This window comes from Phyllobates terribilis, unplaced genomic scaffold, assembly GCF_046119375.1.
Source record: "Phyllobates terribilis strain yellow unplaced genomic scaffold, ASM4611937v1 Scaffold_13__5_contigs__length_258822181, whole genome shotgun sequence".
In the NCBI taxonomy this organism is placed as follows: Eukaryota; Metazoa; Chordata; class Amphibia; order Anura; family Dendrobatidae; genus Phyllobates; species Phyllobates terribilis.
This window is the reverse complement of record NW_027362773.1, coordinates 143,760,552-143,775,890: the sequence shown is the minus strand read 5'-3', so window position 1 is coordinate 143,775,890 and position 15,339 is coordinate 143,760,552. Positions and strand designations below refer to the sequence as shown.

The window sequence follows — 15,339 nt, the reverse complement described above, 5'->3', positions numbered from 1 at the left end:
AGTCTACAATTTTGTCCCTGGTGTCCTTAGACAGCTCTTTAGTCTTGGCCATGGTGGAGAGGTTGGAGTGTGATTGACTGAGTGTGTGGACAGGTGTCTTTTATACAGGTAACGAGTTCAAATAGGTGCAATTAATACAGGTAATGAGTGCAGAGTAGGAGGGCTTCTTAAAGAAAAACGAACAAGTCTGTGAGTGCCAGAATTATTGCTGGTTGGTAGGTGATCAAAGACTTATTTCATGCAATGAAATGAAATTTAATTATTTAAAAATCATACAATGTGATTTTCTGTATTTTATTTTTAGATTCTGTCTCTCACAGCTGAAGTGTTCCTGCGATAAAAAATACAGACCTCTCCATTCTTTGTAGGTGGGAAAACTTGCAAAATCAGCAGATTATCAAATGCTTATTTTCCCTACTGTAATTGTGGGCTAGCAGCCCAGGAGAGGTATCATATTAGGTTAGGTTCCCAGCAAAGAGGATCGCCTTGTCATTGCAGGGTTTGCATGAATTGGTCAATTTATGCTCTACGTATTTTCATTTTAACCTATTTTCTAGAACAGTAATGCAATTCCAATTTCATATATTTCAAGTTTGCATACTATAGCACTACAGAGTACAGCTTTATTTCTTAGTTATATATGGAGGTGAAGGTGGCTACTCTTAGCTTGCACCTGTTCACACCTGTTTTCTGTTTGGAAGTGACGGTCAGACTTTGATATTTATGTTCTACTAGGATTCATTCTGTGATTCCTTCTCATATGGTTATTGTTGTATATTTCTCTTGAAAACTCAATAAAACTTAAATTTGAAAAAAAAAAATCCTATAATGCAAGTGATGCTGCCCTACGAGTTCAAGCTCCAGTATGCAGGGCACAATGGGTCTGATAGTTTACATAGACCTCTACTGTGCCACAAAGTGAGCTGCTGCAAAACATCCGTCAATAACATTGGCAGTTGAATGTACACTATATATCAGTGCAACTACTTTTACATCGATTACTTCCACTACCTGAACATGCCACCCGTGTCTTTAAACCCTAAAATGCTTTTACATTTTTTAGAAATACCATTTTAATATTATTTTTTTCATGAGCATACCTTTAATCCATCTGTAATCATATACATATTATTAATCATATACATTTTCTGTCTTCACTTACAGGTCTTGTGAAACTTGGGGTCCACTGTGTAACGTGTCAAAAGGTTGCCATCAAAATTGTTAACCGGGAGAAGCTCAGTGAGTCTGTGTTAATGAAGGTAATTTATAAAAGATGTGAAATAATATCTACTTGCATTCAGATCTGGCCTGTAGGCACAAAGCTTTCGATGTCACTGTCGTTTCAACACACTTTATAAGCAAATCTAAAAAAAAACTTAAGAAAGATGTTATCAGAAAAATATATTTCTTTCCCCACTTATGAGCCACTTCACCCAACTTCCCCTTTCCCCCTTTCATCATCTAACTCTTAAAAAAAAAAAATAAGCTCAAATCCATTTTGGTCAAAGGAGGGCGAACTGCCAGCGTAATGAGACTGTGAGGAGTGTGACACTTCACCATCAGCCAGCGACCTCGGGCTGCATTAACCAAACCGCATTAACCACCACCAACTCCCTCATAGTCCCAGGGCCTATCCTTACATAGTTGAGGGCACTATAGGTGTCATGTTACAGCTCCTATTATACTCTACAGAGAGAAGGGAGGAGGAGTCAGATGCAATCAGCACAGTGAGAAACCAGGGAGACCAAGCTACAACAATCAGCAAATGTATTTTAATTCAGTGATGGACTCACAGCCACACAGCTCAGTACTGCTGAATAATGTTTCCCATGTTACTACTGCCTTTGCCAGTGTGGTACAGGGAAAGAAGAGCAGTAAGTAAGCAGTATGTGCTGTGTAAAGGAGACATTATAGCCGTTATTCTCCACTCACCAGCTCAGAGACAACTGAAAATTAGAGATAGAACCTGCAGATAGGAAAGCTAGTGTGAAGTGCAGGATGGGAGTTATGTAATGGGCAGAAATAATGTTATTATTCAGATACACACACCTGAAATGACAGGTACGCTTTGATCTATAAAAAAGCCTCACTGATTTCTACAAAAGCATGGCTGTAGTTTGGAGTTCCCATTGAAAAAAAACCTATACCTGTACATGAGCCCACCACCAACCCGCCTATATCTTCTTGTATTTATAATGTACATCTAATTATTTAGACTTTTTATACAATTCAACCTTAATGTATTTTAGTGTTATTATTACATCATTGTGCAGTTAACATGATGTCATCGCATGAGTTATGATGTCACATTTATATTCCCCTGTGTATCCTATGTGCTTCACGACTGTGTAGAGTGTGAAAGCCTATATGATGGGGGCTTCATGTGAGGTCTGTTCCTGCAATTTGTTGAGTAGATACTTTCCCTTAAAGGGTCTTGTTTAACCAGTAGACATTAGTTACTGTACTTGGCAATAGACAGAAAGGACCTATCTTGGACCAAAACTATGATGTTTCTTCTTCACTGGTGAATGAGAAGTTTGTTTTTCATTGCCAAGACTTGGAATTTTAGTAACTTGGTGCCTCTAATTGTACTTGGAGACCCCAATTTTTAATTGTAATTGTACATTTTTGTCTGTTATTACAATATAATATCTAAACAAAAAATTTCAACAAATGAAATAAGTAATTGCCTCAGTTGCCATCAGCCAACTAAAACCTGCTGCTTCATTCACAAAACTTATGATATGTACTGACATCTATATTTTTCTTGATCATTAGTGATAAATTCCGATTGTAGGATTTGCTTAAAGGTTGTTCAACGGGCAACTTTTCTTTTAAGGCAGGGACTGTTTTAAAACATTCAAAGTCATACTCACCTCTATATCTTTAAAACCCTCTAAACCCCATTATTGCAGCACAAGTTGATCTGGTGGTCTTCACCAGGACATGAAGTGATGACTTCCCATTCTCAGCCAATCACAGTCCTCTTAGGTCACCTGACCGCTGAGGCCTGAGAATGGTGACTTGAGAATAGGATGCCATTGCTTCCTGCCCTAGCTGAGACCATCAGAGTGGCCTACATTAGAATAACAGGTGTCAGAGGTGGTAAGAATCCATATGTTTGTTATTCTAGAAGAAGCCTCACCTTTAAAAAAAAAAAAAAAGAGAGAGTTGGAAAACCCCTTTAAGACCTTATGCACAATGTCAGTACATTAAGCCATATCATAGCTCTGTACAGACTCCAAGTTTCTGAAGCTGTAATACAGCACCTTGTGGGACTATGTATCCTGAAAGCCTGATTCGCATTTGTGAAAAACTTTACTTTTATATTTTTTACCACCTTTTTTGGGGGCTAAGAATTCTGTAGCCACATCCGTCCTTAAATGGTTTCTTTGGGCATATGAAATTGATGACCTATTTTTAGGAGAGCTCATCAATATCCGATCCGTGGGGATCCAACATGCTGTGCCTCCACTGATCTACTGTTATTATCTATGGCAGTATCAGCTGTGCAGCTTGGTGGGTGTGGACCCACTGGGTCATGGGCCGGGCTTATCCTGGAGGGGCAAGGCTAAGTGTCTACTGGGTTTTCACTTGGGCCTCCAGTGGTGAGGAAAAGCTGGGCTGCTGGTAGACACCAGGAACTACTCCAGGGCAGTCCCTGGGACTGCAACAGCTGACTGGAGGGTCAGAGCCGTGGGTATGACGTACAGGAGGGCAAGACAGAGGCGTAGTCAGATGGTCCGAGATCGGAGCAGGCAGCACGGCTTCGCAATACAAAGCCGGAGTCAGGTTTGGAGAAGTCAAACCAAGCGGGTAAATAGGTCGAGTCGATATCGGGAGACAGAATACGGAGATATGCATAAACAGGTGCTAGCAGGCTAGGAACCAACGTTCAGGCAAGGAGTGGTGGGAGGAGCATCCTAATATAGACCCTACTGGCATGAGATAGGCCAAGGGAACCTAATATGTACAGAATACAGCAGGGTTAAATTCCTGCAGAGACCGGCCACGCTCTCTAAAGCTAAATGGAAACCACATGCAGATGCAGCAGTGCTGAGGAGTGCTGCAAGAAGCAAACTCAGTGAGGCGGCCTGACACGAGGAGAATCCGCACGGTGAGTAGGGCGGCGCAGAGGATGCATGGGAGTTACCGCTGTGGCACTCTCTTCAGAAAAATAGCAGCTGATCTGCAGCACCTGGCAGTGGCCGCTACACATGCGCAGGGTAATTCCCTGCAATATATACATGGTTCCAAAGCTAATAACAGCTGATCGATGGGATATATATGTATTTACATATCAGTAGAGAGAAAGGGATTTTTACTTAGGTTTCTATATAGGGATTAAAAAACTCCAGAAAACGAAAGAACATGTAAATGACACTAAATAAAAAACACCACCAAATGTGCAACTAAAATTAGAGTATTGCTAGTAATTTTTGATACCAAAAAATGACTAAAATTGGTTGCAAAGAGGGAATTTTTCTCTGTCAATTTAGTGATATGTCCTTGATAATATATTTAGTTAAGCTTAAATAGGGCATCCTTAGTCAGGTTTTGTCACATCTTCTCCCTCCATGATCTGCTCTCAAATCAGGAGGCTGATTGCAGAATTATCCATCGCTCGACTACTGACGCCTCGGAAGAGAGGCCAGTATGTGATAAATGACATTTTTATCTGCCCTGAATGATCGTTTTGCTCATCCTCTCAGTCAGAGGATCGTTAAGGCCGCTCATTATCAGGCACATCGGACACTTTGTTTATATGGGCCTGTAGATGGTGATTGGTGGTAGTCAGCAGATGATAGAAATGTTATTGGGATGCCGTGCGGCGCCCGGCTGACAGTAATCATCCTCGGCATAACCATGAATGTAGGGTGTGAACACATCAGCACTGACACTGCTGTTTAATGGCTCCCGTGGTAAGAACAGATGGGAGACCAGAAACAGGTCACCCCCGGCCTGACCTCATGGCGTCAAGGATCACCAAAGCAGAGCACCAGTATTACGCCTATGTATGTCATAGCATACAATGATGTGCATGCTGTTAACCCATTCATTCATGGATAGCTACTTCTAGCTAGGGAGGAAATAATGAAGACGTCATAGCAAAATATGCAAAAAACTCACTTCTACGAGGAAGAAAAACGATTCTAATTCAGTATTTAGAAGCCAATGCTTCATTTTCTAAAGAATTATCTATCATTTAAAATATACTTGAAGGGGTTTTACAATTTCAGAAATCTCTGTTCCCCAGCTGCAGTTGATTTAAAAAAAAAAAAAAAAGAAGAAGAAAAAACAGGCTTTACTCACCATCCCCTGGTCCAGTGCTGAATCTCTGCCACAGATCCTGAGTCTCCACTGCAGCTATCATTGTCTGCAGCGCTGACGTCACATCAGTGGCACTGCAGCCAATCAGTGAGCTCAGCGGGCTCACTGATACGTACGTGAACAAGAACTGTGGCGGGTTTGATCAAACACAGCAAACTTATTGCAGAAGTTTCCGTAACTGTCTCATTTATCCGGAGCACTCCTTGTGCTTTCCGCCAACTAAAGCAACCTCAGTCTGGTTTTCAGGAATTTTTGCAACAAATCTGCCGCAAGTGAGAATCCTCCAAGTGTATTTAGTAAGGTATCCTGCTCCGCAGGAGGAGAAGCAGTTCAGCAGATGTCAGGGGTGACCCTACTGCCTGGTTCACTTCTCTAGGGTTTAGAGAACATTGTATGATCATGGAATAAGTGAAGCATGAGACCTAAGCGCCACAGTAAGGCTATGTTCACACACTTTTTTTTCTGCATCTAAATCTGCTGCAAATCTGCTGACAACTTTTCTCTGGCAGGAAAACAGCTGCGTCAAAAATGCAGGTTTTCCTGCTTTTTTTTATGTGTTTTTGCAGCGTTCTTTTCACTGTCCTTCTGTCTCTATTCAGGCATGTACATAAAGTTCTGTGAAAAAAAAGAATCCCATTCTATTTTGCCATCAAAAACGCTGCGAAAGTGCAGGTGCATTTTTTGCTGCGTTTTTGCAGTGTTTTTTCATCACCCATTACTTTCTATGGGTGAAAAAACACTGCAAAAATGCTGAAAAAACGCTGAAAGAAGTTGCTCTATTTTCCAAAAATGCAAGCAAGGCAGAAAATACGCAGCAAACAAAAGGCAACATGTGTGAACAGAGAATTCTGGTTTCTCATAAACTTTACTCATACTGCTAGACGCAGCTGAAAATTTGCATAAAAATCTGTTGCAAAATATGCAGCAAAACACAATGTGTGTGAACATAGCCTTACAATAATCCAGGGAGCAGTGTGTTGTAGGGTCTGTACAAATATGACATGGACAGGAAGAATGATTGTCCACAAGAGACTTGATGCAGTGTCAAAAGCTGAACAGATCTGGGATCACCTAGAACTTATTAAAGGGAAGCTCTTATACGAAATTTGTTTAAATCAAGTTTTTGTGTTACATGTATTTTTTTATTTTATTTTTTTCATATCTCAATCTTAATAAAATGAGTAATCTTGCAATTTTCACACTGACCACTGGGGCGTTATACTTCCTGTCCTTTCAGGAAGTTTTCAGCAGGCTCCATATGATCAGAGGCAGGATTACAATGACAGATAACACCTCTATACACTGCTGATGACCTTTGCACAGGCTCATTAGAGAGTCCAATACAAAAGATAAAGTTGGGGTCTGATCATTGTGGCTATGTACATGTATTGTTTCCTGAAACAGCAGAAAGTTAGAGTCTTAAAAAGTGCCAGTGGCCACTGTGAAAATTGCAAGATTTCTATTTTTTATTTTAATAGAAACTGTGCTTACAAAAGGAAAAAAAAGATTGACAAAAATGTTAAAAAGCATAAATTTAACACAAAAATCTGATTTAATCAATAGGTAATTTTCTGATTAGAGCTTTCCTTTAAAATCACACTGGTCTTAATAAAGAGAACACTGGATAACATGCACTTAATTTTTTCAGAAATGCGCTTCTCTTAATAAATTAAACTAATCTCTTGCTGCACTAGAAAATAAGATCTATTACAGCCATGTGTTGGTGCAGATTTGCCTTATAATTCACACCACTTTCTGGGGTAAATTATAGTAAATTTGTTGGACTGTGCATGGCCCTGCCCCTTTTGCTAAGATCCACCCATGTGACTGGTATAACTCCACCCCCTCAAAAAAAAAATTCAAGTTATGGTGTGCACCTTAATTTGCAACTTTTTTATGCCACAAAACTGACATACAGATGATGCTAATTCAATTTGTACATGTGTTATACCTGGTACTGAAGCACAGTTTACAGAGGTTTTTTGAGGCTGTGATATTGATTGCCTCTTTGTGTATAATCGAAGGGTATAGGCCATCTTAAAGGGAAGCTGTCAATAGATTCTTGGCCGCTCTAAAGGAAATCTTGCGCATGCGCATAACAACCTGCGCAGGTGCCGTTCCCAGTGTGCTCAGCGTAATTAGACGCGCGTCGGAGAGCACTGGGAATGGCACCAGTGCAAAATGCATTTGATGCCTGTGCCCATGAAGGGTAGAAAACTACAGAGGAAAGAAGAGAACAGTAATACATACACATGAGATTTCCTCTCAAGCGGCTGATGTCACAGGGACAGTGTGATGCTGATGGGAAGCGAGATGTATGCAGATGAAGTGCAAAGGCAGAGTTATCTTCCGGGCAGTGTCCTGCCCACAGCCTGGAAGAGGTCATTTACATAAACAAATAAAAACGTACAGGTAGGACTTTTTTTTAGCACTCTATAACCTGTATGGTCATATTAATAGTTTACATAGGTCAAATGTGAGACAGAGTCCCTTTAACAGAAGTCAGATTTGTCTAAGTGTGTGTGCACACTTTCAATATTTGCTGCAGAAAAATCTGTTGCAAATACTGATGTGTCAACAGGAAAAGCGCAGCATAAAATACTTTTTTTTATACTTTTTATTTTTGCATTCTATGCATTATTTCCATTCATTAGTATGGGTGAAATCTGCAGGAAAAACGCTGTAAGAATTGATGCCGCAGATTTAAATCTGCAAGGAAAAAATAAGCAACGTGTGCATGAGACTTCAGGAAACAAAATCGCTTTGTTGGTCCTGGTAAATCCTTCAGTTTTTGTGACCAAAAAAAAAGGACAAAAACACAACAAAACCTCAACACGTGCAGAGAAATCCAAAGTTAAAACCCTTTTATTTGTGCTGGGAATGTGACATTGGATCCCCATTTTGTAATTAAATGGAGCAGAATTCTGAATGTGTGAACATGGGCTTAGAGCTCTCAGATTTTATTTTCAGGATTATAGGGAAGCTGGGTGACAACCCCTGAGGGAGCTAAAATATCAAACATACCGGTTGTCACCAATAAAAGAATAGTCACGGCTTTCCATGTCTGGTTTCTGAAAAAGCTTTTAATAACCTCCACATACAAGTGACTCTGGTTTGTATTTTAGTAATTTCTGTATTTTTCATGTTTTTCCAAAGGTAAAATGTAAGAAGAGCCCCTGAACTGAAGGGGGCATTGCCCTAGATTATTCTCCACCTAACTTAAAACCTAGTGTTAAATGCCTGGAGCAATTAAACAGGGGGTGAAGGTGACAGGCGGGCTTTTGTGTGGTGGGAGGCAGCAGATGTCCAATATAGCAGTCAAGTTTAATGGTTTTGGGGTAAGGAGCAGATGGTACCAAATGGTGTGGAAGGCAGGTGTCATGCTGTTAAATCATCAGCTTCCTCCTCCATGCTGTGGTTTCATGCTATTCACAAAGACATTAGTAGGGTAAGCTATCCAAGTAACAATCTAGGTTACAGGTTAGTCTCACAAGCTTTTAACACTGAATCCAAACGACCTGCACAATAAAGGCTGAAATGCGTCAGTTTCAGACATTTTTCACCTGAAAAGATTCCATACAATGAATAAAACTGATACCAAAATCAGCGTCTCACAATTGGTTAATCGGCTTCATATAAAGAAAAAGCCCAAATGTGCTGTGAAGATAGGAAAATTAGATTAGGACAGGGACTGCTGTGAGTGATATTAATCTCAATACAGCAAGGAAAGGCTGCAGCAGAATGCAGGAGCGAAGGAGCGAGCAAAAGGATGAGATTTTAACACATTTCATACACATGCTGCAACATTTTTCTAAACCGGTGATTCTTAAAGGAATTGCCCCCTCTCAATTAAATTTCTTCCCTTGCTGCTGTTTGCTATAAAAAAAAAAAATTGTGTTCACCTTCTCGTGAGTCTCCAATGCGGCTCCTAGTGTCTGGCATGGGCTGCGGGCCGCGGCGCTGATGTCATGTCGACAGCACAGTAGCCAATCAGTGAGCTCGGCAGCGCTAAACTCCCCGCGTAGACGGAACACACTGAGCTCACTGTCATGCAATCAAGGTGTTGTCTTCCACTCAACCAATACCAGACACCGGGAGCAATGGCGGAGACTCGCCGGTGGGCCCAGAGAAGGTGAGTACTGTACAGCTTGCTATTTAATAGCAAACTGCAGCCAGGGGAGAAATTTCATTAAAAGAGAACAACCCCTTTAATTTTCAGAACACTTCAATATCTGTTGCGAATTGATCATGGATTTGTTGCAGATTTTTCCTATTGAATAAAATGGGCAGTAAGAAATCTGAGAAAAAATGTATTTACCATAAGTGTTTTTTCATCTGTGATTTTTCACCTATGAAAAAAAAACAGATTTTCTTATCCCTTAAGATGTTGCTCATAGACAGCACACAGACTGCACATGGATGACAATGCGATCGCTCTGTGCTTTTCACTAATCCGTAGAATTTTATGGGCAATTTTGATCCGTGACTCCGATCAAAAACAGACATGTCTCTGTGATTTTCTTTTTTTGTGAACATGCAGTTCGCAAAACAACACAGACATGTGAATAGCACCATAGATTATAATGGGTACGCGTTCTCTCTGCAAAAAAAAACAGATAAACAAGGATAGAACACCTAAATGAAAACTGAAAGTCTGAATGAGGCCTTAAAATAAAAAAAAAGCCATTTACTAACCCTTAGCAATCCGCTAATACTCCGGCTGTGATACTTGCAGCATTTATTTATTTTACTTATATAGCACCATTAATTTCCACAGTGCTTTACATACATTATCAATTATTGCTTTGTGCATCATTTTCTCCCTAAAATTGATCAGTTTGTGAATGTAATCGCATAATTGAAATGTTCCATACATTATATTATACAACTTGAGTTATCAATCACTTTTGTAAGGGCCATCATGTTATTAATTGAAGAGATTATAGAGGACTTATCACTTGCTCAATAACATTGAGGTAATGCCTTGTAAAAATCCCTATGTTCCCCTGATTCTGCTGCTTTTTTCCATTTTGCACTGTGTTACTCCATTGCAGAGATATTCAGATTTGTTTATTTTGGAGGGCAGCATGTGAAATCTCTGCTTTGTCATCCATCTGGGCGTCTTTTCAGAGCCTTCTCTGGGAGTGTGCCCTTTCACGCCTCCCTCCCGAATGCTGCCAATCACAACTTGGCAACTGATCTAACAGTCTATGAGTCTTAGAGGCTGCCGAACTGTGATTGGGGGGATATGTGAAACGCACACCCCCAGAGAAGACTGTGAAGAAATGCCCAGTTGGAATACAAGCACAGATTTCACATACTTCACCTCAGAAGAAACAAATGTGAATATCTCTACAATGGAGCAACACAGCGCAAAAAGGAAAAGCTTGGCAGAATCAAGGTAACTTAGGGATTTTTACAAGGTATTTAACTCAATTTTTGAGCAAGTGACTGATCCTCTTTAAGTTGTAGCTTTAAAGGAATTGTCCTATAAACAAGTTACATAACTTATTCACAGGATAGGTGATAAATATATGATCACTGGGACCCCCATCAATCACAAGAATCACAAGAACAGGAGTCCCCCGTGTGAATGGAGAGGAAGTGAACATGTGCAATCACTGATGCATTCACTGTCTATAGAAGTGGTGGTGGTACATGCTCACTACCACTCCATTCACACAGTGGATTTAGGGGCCCGTTCTCAGGATTGGTGGGAGTCACAGGAGCCAGACTTGCAGCTATCGTATATTTATCATCTATCCTGTTACATAGGTGATAAATGTTTTTTATTGATCAAACCCTTTAAATGAAGGGTAGGTAGGAATACTCTAGCCTGTGCAGATACCACCTGTATGTGACATATATACTGTAATATCACCTTAACTTAGACATAAGTGCTGTAACATTGTCACGGGTGTGTCAGGTGTTATAGACAGTCGCTTTGGATCTGGCTGTAGAAGGTCTCTGAGCTTGGCATTGCAGATGCCTTCTTAATTCCTCTTCCTTTAGGACCCAGTGACGACCTTCCTCCTGCTGTTAATTGACACACCCTTGTATGGGAGTTAAAAACTCTCAGTTTGCTGCAGGAAATCGCTGGTGATACTTCTATATACCTTTTGTGCATGCTTGGAGCACTAGCAGTCGGCTAGCTTCTTCTCTGGTGTCCTTGAAGGACAGTTGGTGTTACTCTTCTGGTGTTTGCTAAATTAATCCCCTTTATTTGTCTACCTTGTTGTCTTTAGTTTGTAGTGGGGCCTGACCAGTGCTCACCCCTCCCCCTCCCTATCTAGGGCCAAGCTCTAGGGATATACAGGGTTTAGGGTCCTGCTCGGCGATAGGTGTGGAACCTATATAGGGATGGTAGAATAGGCAGGGTGATATTAGATCTGCCTAGGGGTCTCCACTCCTTCTTTCCCTAGTGTTTGTGATTCCTCCCCCTCTTTCCTCGTGTTGCACTTAGTCTTTCCCACACCTTGTGTGACAAACATGCATGCTTCTGCTACAATCAGTGGTGGACCTCAGTTTTAAATGTTTTACAAGTTTACATAGTATTTCTACTATTTTTAGTACAGCTGCATATATTTTTATGTATCAGTTTCTAGACACATTATATTTGATATTTAAAGAAGACTTACCGCTTACCAAAAATATGTAATTTTTTTTACCTGTTATATAAATTCTGCTGTTTTCCTGAATTTGTAGTTATTTTTCTTTTGCTCCTGCGCCCTTCAGTTCCTGAGAAATAGCCTCTTCTTTTCTGTATGTACATCTAGTCTTGTTAGCATGGGGACGTGATCATCATAAAGACTCCCACAGAGAAGATTGGATGACCGCACCCACTTGGCTAACAAGACTAGATTTACGTACAGTGAAGAAAAGGCCGTATCTCGGGAACGGAAAGGCGCAGGAAGAAAAGAAAAACAACACCGGATTCAGGAGAACAGCGGCATTTACAACAGGTAAAAAAATACGTATTTATATAAAGTGACAGATCATCTTTGATTAAAAATAGGAACACAAAAATATGGATAGACAGGTGTATGTAGTCAATATATTAGCAAGCACTTGTCGTCTAACCTATTTCTGCGTGGTCGGTCCGGACCCTTTGTTTCCAAGGTAACAGGAAATCCGTTTCTTAATATACAAATTTGTACACCCACTTCCGAATTGAAATCCTGGTATGGAGCAAGTGTGAGGAGAGTAGATGAGAACCAGAATAGCTTGCTGATAGAAGCATGCAATCTTACGTACAATAGCGGTCCTGTGGATAGCTATACAATAAAAGCTCACATGCACATGCCGGGTATTAGGGGAACGTCTGCACTTGGCTTATTCCATTCTGCAGCCCGCAGTCTGCGCAGAACCAGCAGTCAAAGGGGAGTGTGGTTTGATTGGCACCTGACTCCGTGATCAGCCGCCACTTGTGCTACCTGTGGTATCTCGATTGAAATCACTAGCTCAATATTTGTGGGATTTGCTGCTGCCTGTTATTTTATTCCAAGGAAGGGGATAAGAATAGATTGGGCTGTCACACAGCGGGACGGGTGATAAATGAAAATAAGACTGTTCTCGACATGGTTGATGCAATACCATTGAAGTGACACAATCGTAGCAATATATATATATATATATATATATATATATATATATATATATGAGATATGACCTCAAATAGCATCCACAGTGATTAATAAATATTTTAGGTGCCTTCTTCTTGTCTCTCTACCCTGGGTAACCAAATAATATGGCCGATGCTGTAGATCAGACACATAGGGTCAGCTGGTGCAATATATATTTCATTTATCGGGAGGTTTACGCATGAGCAATCCTTTCTGTCATCTTCTGTATGAAAGCCTCTGTGTTATCCGGGCAGCACAGAGGGATCAGCAATAGTCGAGTGATTTATCGCTTTTCTGAACCTCTTTATATTGGGCAATGATGGCTCCTGCGACGTTCCTTCAGATTAGGCTGATGAGTAAGGGTCTGACCCGCATGCGAGCATCAGGACAAAGAGGTCACCGTGATCCAGATTGATCAGTTTTTATCCAGGTCCAATAGGTCATCAGTATTTAAAGGGGTTTTCTGGTCTGGGCAGAAAATTCTGCAACCACTTGTTGTAACTGCAGATTGCTGAATCGTGACATTATCAAAGGGCGAATTCAGATGTGCAAATCCATGCGAGATCAGACAACAATGCACGGACTGGCAGCGGATCTGCCGACCCGAGCAGGACAGCTTCATATTTTTCTATGAAGCTGTCCCTCTCGGGTTGGGAGACTCGCGGTCATTGCAGTCCGATCTTTGACTGTCTGAATGCGCCCTTACGATTTCTCAGTAGTCTCCATGCGAGCGGGTGGTCACGTGACCACATGTATGCGATTTGCATACTGGCGGTCACGTGATGACTAATCTCCTCCAATTTCTCTTAATAGAAGAGAGAGGCCGGATGAGACTAGTCGGCATGTGACCGCAAGTACGCAAATCGTATACATGCGCCCACTGGCACAGGGCATACCTGGCAATTGTGACAGTGACTTCAGACCTTTTTTTATCTTAGGTTGAAAAACCCCTTTAATTGACCCCTTCAGGGACGTTTTTACTTATTGAGTCATCGTTGGCGTGTCAATGAGAATACATTGATACACCCATAAGGCACTTACAGTGTGATTTGCATATGGTTTCTATGCTAAGTTTTACATGATCTATGCAAAAAATATAATTTTTTTTCAATTGAAGGACAAGTTCCTATACAACCATACCATTTCTTCCAGGTGAAATCTTTCCGACTGGCCCTCTTCGCTCTTTGCATTCATGTATTTTGGGCTGACTTATGACCACATCAAAGTTGACCTCAACTTTGATGTGGTCTGTGGTCTTAAATCAGCCTAAAGGAGCTCATAAAGAAAAAAGGTTAAACAAAATGGAATACATGGAAATTCTCTTGCCGTATTTTTTTTTTAAGTTGCACAAACAGCGAGCATTTCTGATATGTATATAGAAGTTGCTCGCCTTTAAAGCAGGTGCGATTTGATAAAACATGGGTCTAACATCAATCCCCCAATCCAGGGAAAACAGATCCGGCTCACGGAGACGTCGGGTAAAATCTTCAATACTTAATTTGAATGCCATTAAAAACAATGCAGCGTGAAAGCTCACCTGGATCAGTCCCACACTCCCTGCCAGCAGGAAAGGTTTATAGTAGTTTGTATTCTCTCCATGGAGCAATAGGAATTTCCTCTGATTAAAGTGCTTTATTATTAGTCTACTCCGGCTTACAAGGGAGTAATCCCTATAATAACGATACTAGGGAATTACTCTTTATGCCGTTCTGTAATTCAGAAGTGAGACTTTACCCAGCTCTCTATGACCTTCTTCATCATTTCCTTTGGTGGCTGACATTGATCCCATTATATGGACCTTTAATGCAGAGCAAGGACATAGGATTTCGGACATATCTCAGCAGGCATCCATCAGTACCATGGTCATCAAAAACTACTACTGTCATGTTTTATTAGTCGGTAAAATGTTAGGATTTTGCAAACAGGAAGTTTGATTCCGATTCAGTCTGGCGATTGGTCATTGATCATACCAGCGCTCATTGCATGACTGCAGAATAGGGATGTCCAAAAAATTATTTATGTACAAATCAATAGATACAGTAAAACAATATAAATGAATGAATACCACCTACTTTAATATAATCACTGATTGAACAAAATTTTCCATCCTACTCACTTTAAAGGGAATCTCCTCCATAACTGAAAAATCAGCATTTGAATGGATTTGCAAATGAAAAGCCTCCGTCACTCCAGCTCTATTCCCCGCCCAGTGCCACCTCCTCCTGCTTGATTGACAGTTCCTTGGCCTGAAGTCACACAGCATTGAGGCTGTCAGTCAAGTAAGAAGAGGCGGCGCTTGGTGGGGAATAGAGCTGGAGTGATGAAGGCTTCAGATCTACCATAGTTCTTCAGCCTCCTTTGGAACGCAATTCACACCCTGATTTCT

At 40.8% G+C, this 15,339-nt stretch overlaps 1 protein-coding gene across 4 annotated transcripts in view; it reads left to right on the top strand.

Moving 5' to 3' along the window:
* The window catches only part of BRSK2 (BR serine/threonine kinase 2), a 182,409-nt gene that overhangs the window by 84,099 nt on the left and 82,971 nt on the right, over positions 1-15,339 (top strand). For all 4 annotated transcript variants that reach the window (XM_073658769.1, XM_073658767.1, XM_073658766.1 and 1 more), the window contains exon 2: positions 1,165-1,259. In XM_073658769.1, coding sequence (XP_073514870.1) covers positions 1,165-1,259 — 95 coding nt within the window. The remainder of the gene's footprint in view (positions 1-1,164; positions 1,260-15,339) is intronic.